Raw genomic sequence first — 19,583 nt, 5'->3', positions numbered from 1 at the left:
ATTCTCTCTTCCTCCTGGATAGACGGTTTTCAACATGCATATGGCCACCCCAAGAACAGGGGCCATGACTGTAATCCTCCAATGACAACATTTACTTTGACTAAGCTCTATAGTTTTTTTTTTATAATTTTTTTTTGAGGAAGATTAGCCCTGAGCTAATTGCTGCCAATCCTCCTCTTTTTGCTGAGGAAGATTGGCCCTGAGCTAACATCCATGCACATCTTCCTCTACTTTATACATGGGACGCCTACCACAGCATGGCTTGCCAAGTGGTGCCATGTCCACACCTGGGATCCGAACTGATGAACCCCAGGCCACTGAAGCGGAACATGCGCACTTAACCACTGTGCCGGCCCTCTATAGTTCCTGAAAGTCAGAAGTCAAGTCTTTGGATGATAATCTTTTTCTAGAGCATACTGTACTCCTGTTCACTATTTTTGACACGACAAACCCTCTTCAGATTTTAGCAATGGATGAGAAGCTCCAAGATTCATTATTTAGAGAATACTTTATTAGTTCTGTAATCAAACCCATGTAGATAAGACCTTACATATTTAATACAGTGCGTTACCCCTGTACAAATGGAAAAAATTATGTTTAACGTTTCTAGACCAATATGGCTGTTAATTTCTGTACAATGCCAACCCAACACGGTACAACTGGGATACTTTTTCCAAAGTTGACAGCACAGCTAAAGTTTTCAAAAATTCAAATTATATATATATGTATATATATATATTTATTTATATAAAAAGATCAATAGCAGTATGTTATGCATCAATAGCAGCAACAGCTTTTCCAGGTTCTGCAGTCATCTGAACAAAATTATAGGACATCCAGCACACTCCATTAAAAAGAAAAAGAAAAAAAAGGTAAAAAACAAAACCCCAGAAAACAGCAAAGTTCTGTTACTGTTGTGGTACCTGGCACCATTTTTTAAATTAGCTTCTCAATCATCATCTGGAAAGAAAACATTCTAGAATAACATCATTAAAAACAGCTCTGATAAAGCACGGTCACTACTACGTATCATGAAGCAGGTACAAGATATTTTACATTCACAGAGGTATGATACAGTACTGCCCTACATCTATAATACTAGAGGATACAATTAAAAAGGCATTATTTGAGACTTGATTCTACTTTTCCAGCAGAGGGCCCAAAGGATGGTATGACACAGCTCTGGTAAAGAAATGCACCTTCTTAAGATAGGATTTCCGTTCATTAGAGGCACAGTTCTAAGTACTCACTGCTTTTCATGAATATCAGCTAAAAACCGTTTTAAAAAAACCCCAAAACCATTGGATTCATACAAAGATGACCAAGTGGAGGCAAGCAAGACTCAACCTAACTTTACCAAATCTGCTGTTTGAATGGTAAGAGCCCCATGAAGAAAGGAGTAGCACTTCAAAGCTTCGGGCCACAACCCAAACGGCATCGTTTCAAACAGAAGCACTTGCCCACTTGGCTGTGTTCAAGGATGCTGATATCAATACTCCATCATCTGCTCACTCATCCAGGAAGAAGGGAAGATCAGTTACGGTACTTTGATTGTGTTCAACTCAATCACCATGTTACAAAAATAGCAAGCTGCCATAATAAAAAATAAGGCTCCTCTATCCAGCACCAGTTCTCTTCAGTTCTTCACCACCAAGCCTACCAATGCTCTAACTATATCCAAAGAACATAAGGGAGCAAAGAAACCACATCTGATGGATGAGCTGGGATCACCACATTGTTCAGGCCAAGCTATTCCTTTGCAGTGTTATTTTCCTCATACTTCTGGTATTTCACCTAACCATAAGGATTGTAGTTCTAAATTATATGCACTCAAGGAATGTGTGCATATATTTGTATATAAATTCTGACTGAAGATGCCATCAACAGAATGCGTGTTATATAGTAGGTACAAGCTGGCAAAGCCTCATTTTACTGGTGTAGCAGCTGTGTGTCAGTGTAAATTGCTCCTATGTCCCTTGTGCACCTCCAAGCTCTGGACAGGATAATGTCACAGACCGTTTTACCCCTTTGGCTGCTGGCATTATCTGACTTCATTCTCCCTCGTTCCCCTCTCCCCTCCCCCAATCCCTGGCAATAAACCACAGCCTTTAAGATTTTGTTTCTTCAGTTTTGATCGCCTGAGGCTTGATGGGTCCAGTTCTGACAGGTTTGGCGGCTAGGGCAGGTGCAGGAGGTGGTTTTTCTTCTCCTTTTTCCTGACAGACACCAGGAGGGTCAGTCAGTGCTTCGGGTTTACTGGAATCACTGTCCACTTTCTGAGCTTTGCCTCCTATCTGTTTGCTCTGTTGCTGTTCAGAGAAGAACCGTTGCGTGGACTGAAGAACCTCTGCTCTCTGCTTTGCCTTAAAAAATGAGAAACGACAACTGAGGATGCTGCAGCGCTACCACCGCCTGTCAATCCATCTCAGGTCACATTCTGTCACCAATCACAAAGCAGTTTTCCCCACGCTGGTTTGGCCCAAACAAAAAGTACCTCATTGATCTTTCAGCTTTTAATGGATAGATTTCTTCCTATCTTTGAAAACATTCCATGTGATTTTTAAAACACATTTGAAAAGAACAGGACCGCCTCCCACCACCTTTTCAAAGTTTGCCCTCTTATAAAACAATAAAATAGAAATTGCTGTTGGTTTTGTATCGTTTCTGGAACAAAGCTTATTGATATCAAATTGTATTTAGGGAACCTGCTTGCAAATTTGAAAACACATATGTAACACTTAAAACTTCTAGTTATCAATATGTGGTCTATAACAAAAGGAAAAGGAAGCACTTATATTGTGGCATTACCAACACCTAGGACCAAATGTCTTGTGGCTGAGTCCTCTTCCCACAGCTCTCTTCTGCAGGGGAAGAGCATCAGAAATTAGTAACTACAACTTCACTTGATCACTAAGTTCTGATAGCTCCTACCACATTCTGAGCTGGTAAAATAATTTCCTAGTTTTATTGACTATGTGACCCAAAGAATATACTTACGTCAATCTGTAAATTATACCATGTAACATACAATTACAACTTAAGTTTCTATACCTCTTGCATATAATAAAACCCCTTCACGTTCTAGAGATAACCTGTACTATCCAAAGATCTTATCCAAAGATCTGAAGCAATTTTCAAGAAATCTGTGCCCTCCCCCACCCCATTATTAAGCTCTAATGTCACTTCCAACATGGGAATGCATCAAAATCAAGTGCCAAGGAGCCAGGAGAAAAAGTGGAAACCAAGGTCTAATAGTTTCCCAGGACTTCTATACATACTAGCATTTTTCATGTTAGGAACAGACGGAAATCCTAGGCTCACAGCCTTAATAAAAGTAGGTAATATTTAATAAGAGTTTCACTGCAGGGTAGTCTTTAAATTTGATTACTCAGGATTAGAAACAACAGATATCAACCCAGAAAGAAACTTTAGTCAGTCAACCGAATTCTCTAACAGGGTTACCATAAACATGTTTCTAATTCAGAGTAAAGCATTACTATGGACATTTCCCTGTTTGAAAGCATTAAGCTTTTCTTTGTTCTAGTCTGACCTCAGATATATAGTGACAAAATAAGCAAAACTACCGAGACCTCTAAAGTCAAGTCTAAGTACAGAAAAAGACTGATTCAGCTGGCTGTACAGGCAGACAGGTAAGGTTTACGCTATAAAAACTGTCCCCACACAGACTCCTGAAGGCACTCCTCTGCATCAGCAAACCTCACGTTTATCAGTGCCTTTTATCACGAAGGATCCCAAAGTGCTTTTCTGAGTTCTTCATCTACAAACACACACTGTACAGCCACCTCTGGTGGCAGGCAAAAAAGGGTGTGAAAACAGTTTGAGGAGAAAACCATACTTGGATGACTCACGAGGGAAGAAAAAGCAAGACAAGTAACGTGTCTTACCCATTCCAGAGTTTTCACATAACCATGATCTACATCTTAAGCTTGGGGAGGGGGGAAGAAAAAAAGAAAAACGAAGAGAAAAAAAAAGAAAACGGGGAAGCCTATAATAATCCATATTACTTTTTTGCTCTTTCAAAAAATATAGCAGCTAAACTCAGATCTCCCTCAAATATTTACTTCAGAAGCAATTCATTTGGCCACAGAGTTTAAAATGTTAACTTGTTTGCTGACTACAGTTGGAAAAAAAACCCCAAAAAACAAAACAAAACCAAAAAAAAAACCATCCCAAACAAATAAAAAAGAGGAAAAAAGTAAGGGGGGAAAAAGAAATTAAAAAAACAAAAGGAATGAATATAAGTAGTTAGCTTGGTTAAATCTGCTAAGACAGTGAATGCCTGGATATATGGTTAGGGGTCCAGAGGCATCTTAGGACATGGTTCAGAGACAGATTCTTGCTCTGTTGGCTGTTAACGCTGTACTAACCTTCATGTCTTGTTCAGCCTTCAGCGCAGCCTGGGCCTGATTACCTCTGACTCCAGATAGTGATCCACAAGGACCCCTGGCTACATGTGGCAAACGAGCATGGCTCATGAGGCCTGTGGTCAGCGGAGGAGGCATCTGACTGGCCAGTGCCATTGGCGGCCTCTGAACAGGCGCTGGGAAGGTGTTAGTATGTGGGGCTCTTACCAATGGAGGGACCAGGTTAGGCTGAGAGAGAATCTGAGTGAAAAAAACAAAACATACAACATTGAACTGTTAAAAAAAAAAAAAATTGCCAACTAGATCGGGTTGGCTTATCTCAGAGTAAATCTGTGCCCATTGTGCCAGTGAAAGGAAGCGTACAGACTAGTGCCATTCTATTATAGGGACCAAAACTAAATAGGCCATGCTTAGAGAATCTGACAGGAAAATCAGGCAAAGCATGCCAGGACACTTCCACTGGTTGTAGCATTTCAGCTACAAATTCGGAAGGGGATAAAGAAAGGTTATTAATTAGGATATTTAAAAAAAAAGGTAGAACTGTAGAAAAGGCACACACCTATACCAAACATAATCTGAAGATAAATAAAAATAATACTAATTTGACAAACACGTGTTTTCTCAGCAACCAATTCTAGTTTGTGAGAGCTCTTATCAATTTTAGTTAGTCCTTCCATATGAGCAGCAAAGGGAAGAGAAGCCAACATTTTCACACATATATTAGAACATCTGTTGGAAATTTTACCTCAACTATACACAGTTATCCTAAAAGACAAAAAAACAACTTTAAACCTAAAACCTTTAAGCACTGGGACCCTTCTCTGAAAAGTCAACTTCTTCAAAAAGATAAACGGAACAGGACTGAGATTAATGATCAGAGCTGTGTGGGGAATCTTCCGACTGTTTCTATTGTCTGCTGTAGAACTACACAGTTACTACCTGTGTCTAACTAAAAATCACAGAGAATCTAAGAGTCATAAATTTACTGTCAAATAAGAAACTGTTTCTCATTAAAAACTGTGCTTCTAAACTGGTTATAATATGGCAAGATTAAAAAATTAGAGAATTAGCCAGAGTAGCAATCATTTGCAAGTAACTAATACTCATTTCTCACTCATATCTGCCCACCTGGGGAGCAAACTGTGTAGGAAACGGCTGTGTCATCCTCACAGTGGCAGGGGCTGACTGGAACTGCTTCTGATAGACAATGCTGTTCATTTTGCTGGACTGGCTGTTCGGACTTGTGGAAGTAGCCCTTGGAAAGAAGCCATCACTGGTCAGTACAGTAGTGCCACATAAATAATGCCATTAGATCTTTAGACATTGCTCTGGGTAGATTCATCATACTCGGCAGTTGATGAAAATCTGCCAAGCTGAGTTACCAAACATTATGGTAGTGAAGAGACATTGGAGGGGCAGAGGTGGAAAAGGATACTAGCTAGATTAATTTAATAGCTTAACGTTTTAGATAAAACTATCAGAATGTCTTATGCTTACCACAGGACTGGTAACCTATTAAGTATCTAACAAACAAACGGTGCTCAGTTACGTGGACATTCTAGAAGCAAATTTAAACGCCCATTTTACCGGAAGGGACTAGAGGTTGGTGTGGTGCTTCTACCGCTGATTGGAGGCGTGCCGGGTTTTATATCAATGCCACTTCCAAAGGCTTTGAGTTCCATTTCAGACATCTGAGAAAGAGCATAAAATAAACCTAACATTTCTGCAATTCTATAAGCTAAAGTGCTGTGTTCAGTATTCTATATATAAAGACTAAAAATTTAGCAAAGGGCAGAGACCCTTAGTACAAAAATCCTATTACTAGGTTTCAAATACCATCAAATTACCACGGCCAAATTGTGCCTGAAAAGTCTAAGAGACTGTGTAAATCCAACTCTTCCACAAAATTTGTGAATTCTTTGTTATTAGGTAAAAACCATAGGAGGCCAAACACATTAAAAGTAAGTGATAAAAAATAAGCACATGGGGGTTTGAGATGTCCTGAAGGGTGGCAAAAACTGATGCATTTTATTTTTATAGACTACATAAATGCATATATCTAAACTCAAAGGAACTGTGTACATTTCTCTCCACTTACTTTCCCTGTAGTCGCAATCATGCTGTGCTGTGTCCCAGCTGGGATTAATCCTCTGAAAGGCTGGCTCACTTGTGCAGGACGACTGAGGCCCGGGGCCTGTGCCTGCGGGGTGGTATGCTGTAATGGGGGCTGAAGAGTCTGAGGCAGAGCAATCAAAGGCTGCCCCGTAGATCCAAAATTAGGCAAGGAAAGCTGGGATGCTGGCAAAGGTACTGTAACCTAGAAAACAAGCAGGCAGAAACTGCAGCAACTTGCTTATACCTGTTGTCCGTCTATCCCTGTAACTACACACGCTACTCTTCAAATACTTTTGGGTGAGAATCTAAACAGAATATATCAATATATTAATAGATTTCACAAGAATCTTTTGCTTAGTGACTAAAAGTGCAACAACAGATTAGTAGTAGAGAAGCTATATAACTGAAATAATTATGACTATCTTTGAATTAATCTACAGGACATGCCAATCATAAAATACAATAAAATCATGGGGATACAATTTAAGAAAGTCAGAACTTCCGAAATACACATTTTTATACTGTTTTCAGGTCCGGTCAAATGAGCTATGCCAAGAAGAAAAATAACCTTTCAGTTTTCGTACAAACAGTATTTAATTTGAACGTCCATAAGGTAATATATTTATGAATTGTCAACCCCTAAAACAGCCACCAAAAATATTTCTGCTAAAGTCACTGATGCCTGGCCTTACTCCTCCAGCCCTCCACCAACCGTCAAAGAGTAAGCTGATTAATGACATTGCTAGAGGAGATGGTTTAAAAAAAAATACATTTCTCACTGTAGATTATTATTACATTCATACACAAGAAATTGTCCTGTGCGCTCTGTCATACTCTGCACACGGTCCTATGTGTTCTCTTAACCAGTGTGATGGTCTTCAGAGCCTTCCTTTGCCTCTAGCACAAATGGGTAAAGCTCCTATCACACATGTAACTGTACATCCTAGACAGTGGCTTTCAACCTTTTATAGTCATGGAATCCTTCATTAAAATAAATGATTACATAAAAACCCATGGGAAAAAAAGAGGTAAAAAGTAGAAGCGATTGAAGTGGTGGGGAGAAGGATGTTGTGGGACTGAAGTACATTCCACTACCAGAGAACCCAGGGAATCCCTAGACACCTCAGAGAAAAGTCTGAGAATCACTGCTCCACCCCCCATCTTGCTCCTATTTAAATTCCCAAACAACAACAAAAGCAGTAGTAGTAATAATAATAATAAAGAAAATTGAGGAAATTTACCATGCCATAGTTTACCTGCTGGAGAGCACTCGGTGACTGGGCAGTGTTATAAAAATTTGTCTGACCAGGCTGTTGAACTTGTCCAGAATAAAGATTTGAAGCCTGGGTAAGATTTGCTCTAGCCTAGAAAAAATTTTGTAAGAAAATAGCAATAAGATTGAAATAATTTCCAATTCAGATATCAAGGTTGTGCTTCAAAGCAATCTCTAAGAATTTTAGTATTAGATAAAAAGGAAGATCTTTGTTTTTTTCACTGTGTCTTTTAACATTTTTTCTTTATAACCTGTCTGCTGCATAGGAATACAATGACAGTATATGCTATTACCCCAGCCTTACCTGGAGAAGATGTGTATCAATTAGCTGGGAACCTCCCAGGCCTGATGCCTGCCCCAGCTGATGTTCATACAATATAGGAATAGGCTGAGTATTTGACGTTTGTTGAAAGGCAAGACCCGACTGTGCCTTGGCAAGCTCCTGGTGTTGCACTGCTGGAAAGTTGTGGATGGCAGTTCCAGAAAGGACCACAGATGGCTGGGAGAGACTGCTTTGCATAAAGGCTGGCTGAGATCTATATAAGTATTAAAGAGAAAAGGCTTGTATTGGCAGTTAATTCTACTGGGATTTGGAAATCGTAAGAATGAGCATCCCAAATGACCAACTACTCTAATCAGCGCAATTAAGAAAAGCAGCAGAGAACGCAGACTGTGTCTAAGGCACTTGTTTCAAGATGTAGAGCCCTGAGTAGAACAAAGCTCCACATGTAAAAGTTCTGGAAAAAGCCTGCTCTTTCTGAGAAACTGGTAAGATTTTCTCCTCTTGAACAATGAGAATAATTCTCTTTCCTCATGTTCACTAGGAAGCTCAGCACCAAATCCGCTGTTTTTCTCTTCAGTATTGACATTCTATTCAAATTTATAGCACCAATAGCTCTGACTTTTATTATCTGTATTTCATCACTTCCCCTTTATATATATATCTTATTAGGGGCTTCAAGACCTCTATGGAATGAAGCAGAGTAGTTCACATCAGGATTACTCACAAAGTTGTTTGTTTATCCTGGACATATAACATTATATTAGTTACACAACATAATGATTCGGTATTTGTACAGACTGCAAAATGATCATCACAATAAATCTAGTTAACACCCACCATCACATGTAGTTAAAAATTTTTTTCTTGTGATGAGAACTTTTAAGACCCACTCTCTTAGCAACTTTCAAATATGCAACACACTATCACTGTCAAAAGGTACAAATTTCCAGTTATAAAATACATAAGTCATGGGGATGTAATATACAGCTTGGTGACAAGAGTTATTAATACTGTGTCGGCATATTTGAAAGGTCTTTTTAAAAAGATAATTACAACACTGAAACCTAATCACAGACTGCTCTCTTATCTCTGGGATGGAGGCTTCCGATCTATACATTTAAAAATGCTGAGATAGGGGCCAGCCTGGTGGTGTAGTGGTTAAGTTTGCATGTTCTGCTCTGGTGGCCTGGGGTTTGCCAGTTTGGATCCCGGGTGTGGACGTACGCACTTCTTGGCAAGCCATGCTGTGGCAGGCGTCTCACATATAAAGTAGAGAAAGATGGGCATGGATGTTAGCTCAGGGCCAGTCTTCCTCAGCGGAAAAAAAAAAGAAAAGAAAAAAAAAGAAAAAAAAAGAAAAAAAGAGGAGGATTGGCGGCAGATGTTAGCCCAGGGCTAAACTTTCTCAAAAGAAAAAAAAAATAAGCCATGATAAAGAATAACTAAATCAAAGTGGTGAATTAAAGATAATATTATCAATAAATAACACGCTTTTAAAAAACTGACATATGTGGTAGGAACAAAAGCCATTAAGCAGGAGCACTAGGCTAGGGTCACAAGTAACCTTCACAATGTCTACTTATAATCTATGTTTCAAATATAAAATGGGAAAACCTAAGTATACTGTTATAAATCACCCCGTGCTGCCAGAAATTAACTCAGGGATTCCCTATTAACCAACACTATGCTAACTGGGCTGAGAAGCAAGGAGCAGCAGAACGATGTGGCAGGGATACAAGTTGCTTTCAATGTCGAAACCTGTGCCTTCCAATAGAGCAGCCATTAGCCACAATTACATATATAGCTTACATTACATTTCTGTTTAAATGGCTGAATGGCTATCATATATAAGGAAAGTTCAATAAATATCAGTTTTCATTACTTCCTTAACTGCAAAGATAATTTTCAGTGAATCCTTCAAAAGACTGGTTTCTTCTACACTATACGGCATACTTGTGACCACTATCACCACTACTTCTATTCTCTGTCTGACACTCTACTACTCCTCTTCTATTACATTCGCCCTGGCCTCCACCCTCTTACATACTATTGTTATCTGTCACACTCCAGCTCTTAAACAGAGCAGGATTGGATTTATAGTTGTTAGCAGGGACATACACGGCACTTAAACTTTTAGGACGTTTAGCAGCTATTTTCTGTGATTTCAAATTATTATCGGATTGTTGTTATCCTCTTCTTCAACAGGCCGAGGCTTGACTTAGTTCAATGAAGTCTGATTGAAATTACCAGAGGCTCAGGTTCACAACATATAATCAACATGCTTAATAATTTAATATAGTTTGTAACAGGGTCATCCTAGCATTTGGGTGGAAGGAAAAGGAGCAGCAGGGATATGGCAAGAAGGCTCGGCAATTACATTGTTGCCAAGATCATAAATAACTGTACAGCATGTACCTATATGGTTGAAGGGAAGAACTGAATAATTCCTGAGCCTGAGAAACAGCAGGTCCAGCACCCAGACTCAGCTGGGCTTGATGCTGTCCTTGTAGTGGTGCATAAATAGGGATTGGAATCTGCTGAACTGAAGTTGGCTGCAATGCAATGAAAAAACAATATATGAACACCATATACACAAATCACAACACTTGAGAAAAAGAAAAATTTTGAGATACGAAAACAATAAAAGATTAATGCCATGTTCGGCTCCCTTTTAAAACAAAACCAAATGTAAACATCTAAATTTTCCTTTCAACCCATTACTTATTCTACATTGTTAATCATTAAGCTTTGGCAAACCTGGGAAAGTTTTAAAATTTTGCTAATACATATCAAGGTAATCATGGGTTGTCTGATATTGTTAATATACGATTATAACTTCAAAGAGTCTATTACTTAACAGCCCAAGATAAGTATTACATCATACAAATGCCAAGAAACAAATACAGGATGGAACAAGTCTGTGACACTTACCTGAGAAAGACCTGGCTGGAAGCCTTGCTGCTGAGCCAAGGATGGTGGAGCCAATCGTGCATGTTGGGTGTTGAATAAATGACTTGTGTCCATATAGAAAGCTGGGATTTGAGCTACAGACCATTAGGAAAAACAAGCGTTAATAAGTGTCTACATTTCAGAATTTTCCAACTGGTAATGAAAAACCAAGTTTTGTAGCAGATTTCAAATTAAGTGTGCCCTCTGAAAATACAGTCAAGGAAAAACTAGAAATGTAAAAATATGCAAATACAAAAAGAAGCTAGATTTCTAGCAGACAAGTATATACAAGCTAAAACAACGAAACTCTAGTGCTTGTGAAGGTATGAAAAACAGATACTCTCATAGACTGCCAATTCCGTATAAACTAGTAAAATCTTATATAATCTACTAAAACTGAAAATGAACCTACTCGTTTACCAGCAAATCCACTCCAATTTTAAATCTACGTACCAGAATTTTGCAAAACAGTTCAAAAGAATTGACATTTAAAAACTGAAAGAATTTGGTATACATTTCTAACAGATTTCTATGTATTATATATATTATTTTGTGATTTGCTGTTTTTATATAATACTATGTTTTGGAGAACTTTCCATGCTGCTTTTAATTTGTTACAATTATAAATAATACTATAACCAATACTGCTGTCACTCCAGAGGATATTTTTTAGCAATAAAATTGTCAAGTACATCTAAAAATATATATATAAATAAAAAATACTACTACAATGAATGAACACCCTCGTACATACACCTCTGATTAATAACTTTACCTGTATGATGATTCCTAACTATGAAATCGTCACTACAGTGAGTTTGTACACATAAAATATTCTGAGATACTGTTCTAAAACAATTATGCCAATTTATATGCTCAACAGCAATGTACTTTAAGAGCCTATTACTAATACCCAGGATCCTTATAGATACTGGGTATTAAAGATGCTGGGTATCATCAATATTTCTAATATTTCCCTTATGGAAAGACAAAAAATCGCCTCACTGTTCTTTTATTTTGAATTTAAATCATTACTGAGTTTGAATATTTTCACGTTTATTTACTGTTTAACTCAGATGAACATTGTGATGCTTAATAGGACAACTTACCCCACCCCCAATATCTAATTTTTTTCTTTCTTTTTTGTTATTTTTAGGTTTATTCTTCCCCATGAACTTTATTCTCAATTTGTCAAGTTTCAGATAACAAACTTTTCCAATTTGATTGGAATAACATCAAATGCATAAGGTACTTTGCAAATTAGACACTAATTTGTCTAATATATATGTAACATATGTGTAAGAAACAACTGCCAAGAGCCCTACAATGCTTATCAAGGAGAGAGAGCATTCAATTCTACGAGGAAACAACTTTGCAAAGCAGATCAAAAAAATACTCAAACTTCAAAGAGTAACTAAGGAGAGAAAAAATAAGCATTTAAAAGAGTTCATTTTCTAAATTCCTTATATTCCATGCTAAAAACCTTACCTGCTGCAGACTGAGACACATAGACTTGTGGACTCTGCTGTTGCTGGGCAATAAGGGAAGGCATGCAGCTTAACTGTGAAAAATGACTTGCAGAAGGCAGGCTGCTTGTCTGTAATTGTTGGGGTTTCACTTTACAAATATTAGGAGGGTCTGATGTGGTTGTAGATTTTGTACTCAAAGAAGAGGTAGTATATGTGCCAGCTCCTATATTTGGGAGAGGGACAAAATAGGAGAAGATGTAGCATATTTTAAAGTGTTGCTGTTGTTCACAGTAAGATAATTCAAGCACCAACCACAAACTTCATGTTTATGCCCACCATGTACTTATCACCTACTCATATACTGTGCCTCAGGCCAAAAGGGGCTACGAGGTGGCTTCTAAAAGGAAAGAACACATCACCAAATGCAAACAAGAATATAAAACTCGGAGAAATATAAACAATAGAAAATTAAAACAAGGAGGAAATTAAAAAATTAATCTCACAAAATAAGGAGGCTGAGAGCCTACAAGGTTGTTACAGTTTAGCCTCAACTAATATTTAGTTTTTAATTATCACAGAGAAAAGGATAATCAAGAGCTTCATTCATTTATGGCTAGGCATAAATATAAGAACACAGAAGAACAAAATGCTGAACCTCAGGAATAATTATGAATGTAAATGGGTCTTGAGAGATCATAATTGCTCCTAAAAAGTTATGTAAACTTAAGGTTGGATATTCCCCTTTCCAGCAAAATACCTTACAGGTATTCTTAAGAGCTTCATTCATATATTAACAAATATTTGAACATCTATTAAAGGCCAGGCAAAGACATAAGAACATAGACGGATAAAGTCCTACATCTTAAGAATAATTACTAATATAAATTGGCCTTAAGAGACCCCAGTGGCTCCAAAAAAGTCACATAAACTTACAGGTATATTCCTTGTCCCCCCTCCTTGTATATATACCAGTCAAAACCAGTATACAGTAATATCTTAAAAACAAACTATTAACAAAAAAGTGGAATTATAAAACTTTAGATCTTAAAGGAGCAATTAGTTCTATTGATCAGTGAGTTATAATGACTGCAATACTAGAGCAAATGACGAGACTGATATCTGATTAAAAAGTGAGATACAGTTATCATTATTTCCAGATGTTAAATGATGTTCTATCTAAGAGAGGACCAAGATCAAGGTACCTCTGTTCTTCCACTTGAGTCTCTACCACTAGGATAACTGGGCAAGAAGGTCTCTGTTAAAATTTTTTCCTAGTTGAGGGGAGTGTGGGGAAACTAGACCTGGAGGAAAGGAAGTAGTTGGATTCCAAAGAAAGAACTAGGAACCTTCCCAGTCCCTTTATGTCCTAATCTTCCTACCATACTCTCCTGGTTCCCATCTGGCCCCATCCCCTGCCCACCAAAGTAGATTAGGGCGCAAGCTAGCAAGCACGATGAAGATGCCTTGCAATGGGTGATGAGGAATGCTTGAAAAGCTTTAAAGAAAGACGAGAAATAGGTGGGACATTCCTTGAGTTGAATCTCTGCGTTTGTCTTAATACATGTGATCCCACATAATATCAAAATAACTGTAGTACACCCTAAAGACCAGCTCTTTTGGTACTTAAAACCAACAGAGAATGTCAGAATATTAAAAAACAGTATTGTAATCACTAAATGAGAACCAAAGAAAGTAAATTCTGTACTGGATATATTTTATATCTATTGGAAAGGGGCTTCCTACTGCTTTGCAAACATTAGAGAATACTGGGAAAGCTTGGAATATAATTTGTTTTCAATAGAAACATGGTTATACATACGGTAAAGGGTGTACTTTCTTTGAGTCAAGCATTTTACAAACAACCTCTGTGATTATTTAAGAAACATAAAGCCCCCAAATGAGATACATTTCAATGAAAGGATCACACACTGGTGAAAAATAACACACAGGTGGAAGAAAACACCTTCTAACTTGGGGTGTTGATTGGTTCTCCTTAAAAACAAATAAAGAAAGACCAATGGATGTCATTTACTCAAATATCAGACACTAGAAATTCTTTACCCCTAACTCTTCACCAGAAAAATAAATGTCAACCCAATAGATTGAGGCCAATAGCTCCCTCAAATTAGATACAGATCACAAAAATTTTAAAAGCGTCACGATTCTGTGTTATTTCTGATTTGGTTTAATTAGCTGTATAATAGTTAAAAAATAAAAATCAAAAGGCGAATTTTATAGAAAAATTTAGAAGAACAAGATAAAAAGTTTTTCACCAATTACTCATTAGTATCTTAGTGAGGAGGGTGGGGGCGGGAGGAAAGAAGAGAAGGTCCAGCAAAATGTTTTAGTAAGTCATCAAAAAATATTTGCCAACCCAACTAAAATTAGGACGGGGCAAAGAGAGGAGAGAGGGTTGAGAGCAGCAAGAAGTTTACAAAACAGCTGACAGTTATCTCATGTGCAATCTTACGTCTTTAATAAACAACTTTTTTGAGGGACAATAAACAGAAAAAGATCATAAGGAATTTTAAATAATTTAAGATATTTAAAGGAAAGATACAAAAAACTTGTACCTGATAGCGATGTTGTGGGAGTGACTGAAGCAACAGGAATCTGAGGCATCGATGCACTTGAGAAGGAATTGTAATTAGCAGTGCTTGGTCCACTGGCACTGCTGCTGACTCCACTTGCAATTGGAGGTGCTGTGGAAGTTACAGGAGATCCCTTTTCCCTTACATTTGGAGAATTCTCCCATGCCTTACGCGCAGACTCCATCTGCAATAAAATGGACATTTTTGTAAAGCCAAAAAAAAAAAAAATCACTATGCTAACAGACTAATATACACATACACAAAAATATACATACATGTGTGCATATCTATCTAAATTCCAAACATAATCTTTGAAAAACCACAAAAATAAATGATTAAGATCCTAGGGCTTTTAAACCTTTCACTTTCCTCTTTATCTTTGCTCCTTTACTCAAATTGGGAGGCAGCAAACACTGTCTCTACAGAGCTTGTTGATGGCTCTGGCAAACAGGTCAGTGAAATATATAAAGTCACAGCTCCTGTATCATGTAAATATGAGGCCCTACCCCACCAGTGAATAAGGGAACACAAATACCATGTTCCTTTAGGACTGACACTTACGGCTCTGACTCTAGTAGGAAAGGCACTAAAGGCCCTCCACAAATACCCATTCCTTCTGTTTTTTCTTTTTAAGCCAACGGTTCTCAAAGGTCAGATGAGAGGTACCTTTTGTTTGGTAGCCTTATTTTATGCTCACAGTGTTTTAAAAGGCAAATGTAACCAGATAGGTTCTAGGCTTGGGTGCAGGAGAAACACTTCTTGTTTCAGATTAAGACCTCATCAAGCATTTCAGGTACTGACTGTCACCATTTATACTCGTGGCCACTGGTTTTAGCTGTAGTCTCCTAGTTTCTTAAAAGGTAAAAACGGGTCTTATTCCAAATCTGACTAGAGGAGCACTGTTCAAGAGACATATAAATGTAAGCCACATTTATAATTTTAAATTTTTCTAGTAACCACGTTTTAAAAAACAAAAATAAACAGGTAACTCTAATTTTGATAACATATTTAGTCAACCCAATAAATACAGCTACAATATAACTAAAAGCTATAATCAATGTAAAAATTGAGATGTTTTAATTTTTAAAAAAATATTAGCCTTTCAGATGCAATGTCTAGTTTATCTTACACTTACAGCACACACCTCAACTTGGATTAGCCACATTCAAGTGCTCACTAACTACATGTGACTACTGGATACTGAACTAGAGAGCACAGATTTAGACCCTTAACTATCCTGAGAGTACTTGAACAGGAAGAGAACAGATACACAGATTTTAAAGTTTTTAGTTCTACTAGTACACATACTGGGCTGAGAGGAAAACTCAAGATAATCTATAAAATTCAGCTACAAGGTAAGATTTTTTAATACCATTGTTACGAAGTTTGTAGGTCCTTAAGTACCAACTTAAATCACCTTGCTGGTTCCAAATGTATTTTATTTTAAAACAAAAGTCTTCGGGTGGGGTATGGGGGAGTAAAAGAAAACACACTTAGGAAGTTAGGCATAATACAATTTGCTTGTGCTATCTGAAATTTTATGGTTTAGAGCAATTTTATATAGTACAATGCTTTTTATACCAGTTGTCTTGAGAACACATAAATCACAGCTAATCAAACTTGCATAACACATAGACGATATACATTTGGCTTCATTTCATAAGCAAGAAAATTGAGATTCTATTTTTGAAAAATCAAGGAAAATAAAAAGTACAAATACTTAACTATACTCATTTTTCCCCTTGGCAAATATACTGTCGAGAATATCCATACAGTAGAATTTTTCTATACTTTATATATTACCCAAATAAAGAGAGATGTCAGAACTAGTAAAAATAAAGAAACTAGAGGGGCCGGCCTGGTGGTGCAGCAGTTAAGTTTGCAGGTTCTGCTTCGGAGGCCCAGGGTTCGCTGGTTTGGATCCTGGGTATGGACCTACACACCGCTTATCAAGCCATGCTGTGGCAGGCGTCCCACACATAAAGTAGAGGAAGATGGGCACGGATGTCAGCTCAGGGCCAGTCTTCCTCAGCAAAAAGAGGAGGATTGGCAGCGGATATTAGCTCAGGGCTACTCTTCCTCAAAAAGAAAGATTTAAAAAAAATAAAGAAACTAGAAAAAGTTTTAAGCTAATGCACTTTAATTTAAATTAATTTCCATTTGAAATGTGTATTATTTCTTCTTGGAGTGTTAAAAACATTAAGTGAAAGGCCATGCTGAATGTGTTTTCTGAAGAATTAACAACTGGTGTAAAGAATAATGATGATATTATATTTGCTTATGTGAAATTATACTATTGCCTTGAATAGTATAAAGGTAAAAACCACATGTAAGAGAGAGATCGAAACACAAACTGAGACAGTCTGTCAACTGGAAAGACAACAACAAAGGCTGAATAGGAAGTGGCAGTAAACAGTAAGGACTGGGTAAAGACGGGGATGACACAAAGTAGAAGCGGTTGTCTTATCAAATTTTATAGTCTCAAACTTGTAATTTACTAAGCCTCTTACAAAGACATGGAGGGACAAGAGGACAAGTGGTCAGCAGGCTGGAGACTCAAACAAAAATAGTCTCAAAAGGAACACTGGTCACATCATAAAACGACTTAGTTTTCCACTTTCTTGAAGATGATCAAAACATTCACTGTCAATCACTACAGCATTAGGAAGCCCCGCTATAACAGAGGTTAAATACTTGCCCAGATTATAAACTCAACAAACAGCACCAATGAGATAAATAAGTGCACTTAAAAAAAACCTCACTCAATTCCATGTCTGCATTTTTCTTAACCACTGACTAATCTTGAGGTGAACAACTGATTTAAAATACTGTCAAATAACTCAATTATAAAAAAGCATTAGTAACAAAGCCCAAAATTGTAGATTAAAAAAACAAGCCTAAGCTTCTTGACATCAAAAAGCATGAGTTGTCTAAAATCTCTTTTGCCCCCTTATTAAAAAACTATCCAACAAAAGTCAAATGAAAATCATTTGCATTAATCAATTACCTCTTCATAAAATATTCTAATTACTACACTGCATTCACTCAATTCACACATGATTTATAAGAAAGACAGAAAAATTAGCATTCTTACCATTATCAACACTTACGATAAAAAAACATGCAATATCAAGCTAGTTGTTTTTTTTGTACACAAACCAGTATATCCAAAGATTAAGATCTCTAAGAGGAACTCAGTACAAACATGGCATATAAATGCTTTCCTGTATTTTTAAGGCAAAATTCACAAGCATAATAGGTCTCACTTTAAATATGAGTCACTGCTAAGTGCTATTAGAAGCTAATACAATTTTAAGGAATAATTTGACATCACTCCATTTCCTCAGCTTAGTATTGTTGCTTAACACACAAAACTAGTAAAAATACCAAAAGAATATTGTTAACTTATGTCCCCTTGCATGCAATAATCAAGGCCCTTCAGATATGGATGCTGTACATACCTTAAAGGTGAGGCTGAAAGTAGTGGGAGGAACTGAAGGTAGGCTGGAGCTCTGTTGTATAGTCTCCCTCTTAGGGAGGGGAAGGGTGTTGGGCAGGGGCACCTGAAAAGGCAGGCAACACATATCACAATCTAACTAAGTCTGCTACGAAAGCCCCATTAACGATAATGCTAATGTACTCTAAGGGTGTTTATTTTTCATCAGAGCCAACAGGAATATTTGATTACTTGGAATTACACCGTATTTACAGTAATCGATAATTTGGGACATCTGAGATAAAACTTCTGAAAAGAAATACTATCTGCCTTTTTATGCATAAATTGACAGAAAAAGAATGTCTCAAATACGAGGTATACACTCGAAGGCAGAGCTTCTCATATTTTAATGTGCATATGAATTCCTGGGGTTGTTGCTAAAATGCAGATTATGATTCAGTTGGTCTGGTGTAAGGCCTGAAATTCTGCATTTCAAAGAAGCTCCCAGGTGATGCTGAGGCCTGGACCATATTCTTGTGTAGCAAAACTCTAAGGAATATAATTTCTACCATTTATGGGATCCAAATATAAAAAATTTAATCTTTTGGGGCTGGCCCCGTGGCCGAGTGGTTAAGTTTGCGCACTCTGCTGCAGGCGGCCCAGTGTTTCGTTGGTTCGAATTCTGGGTGCGGACATGGCACTGCTCATCAAACCACGCTGAGGCAGTGTCCCATGTGCCACAACTAGAAGGACCCACAACGAAGAATATACAACTAGGTACTGGGGGGCTTTGGGGAGAAAAAGGAAAAAAATAAAATCTTAAAAAAAAAAAGTTGTTTAAAAAAAAAAATTAATCTTTTTCCTGCAACACAGTCAACTTTCTTATAACAAGATTCAAGAACAAAAGTAATAGCAGGCAAGTATGAAATATTGCCCCCACCTCGTTACACTAAACAAACTGCTTTGCCATAGTAATAAAATGATCATGGCAAATATTGTTACAAACTTGAAGATATTAGAAACTCATTATTCATATCTCTTTCTTTCCTCTAAGTCTCTGAAACTTGAGATTTTATCATGTA

The 19,583-nt window shown here is 37.4% G+C and overlaps 1 protein-coding gene across 17 annotated transcripts in view; it reads right to left on the bottom strand.

Annotated features, from left to right (window-relative positions):
- Positions 1-489: 489 nt before the first annotated feature.
- Positions 490-19,583, bottom strand: part of PRRC2C (proline rich coiled-coil 2C) — a 94,628-nt gene continuing 75,534 nt past the window's right edge. For 9 of the 17 annotated variants that reach the window (XM_005609655.4, XM_023640242.2, XM_014739409.3 and 6 more), the window contains exons 24-35: positions 18,527-18,628; positions 15,048-15,249; positions 12,494-12,697; positions 10,988-11,100; positions 10,472-10,608; positions 8,078-8,309; positions 7,742-7,864; positions 6,484-6,702; positions 5,973-6,076; positions 5,514-5,640; positions 4,389-4,625; positions 490-2,363 (exon numbers count right to left, since the gene is read on the bottom strand). In XM_005609655.4, coding sequence (XP_005609712.1) covers positions 2,109-2,363; positions 4,389-4,625; positions 5,514-5,640; positions 5,973-6,076; positions 6,484-6,702; positions 7,742-7,864; positions 8,078-8,309; positions 10,472-10,608; positions 10,988-11,100; positions 12,494-12,697; positions 15,048-15,249; positions 18,527-18,628 — 2,055 coding nt within the window. In that variant the 3' untranslated portion in view covers positions 490-2,108. 17 annotated transcript variants of the gene reach the window in all.

The sequence above is a fragment of the Equus caballus genome, chromosome 5 (assembly GCF_041296265.1).
Source record: "Equus caballus isolate H_3958 breed thoroughbred chromosome 5, TB-T2T, whole genome shotgun sequence".
Classification (NCBI taxonomy): domain Eukaryota; kingdom Metazoa; phylum Chordata; class Mammalia; order Perissodactyla; family Equidae; genus Equus; species Equus caballus.
This window is presented reverse-complemented; position numbering and strand designations above follow the sequence as displayed.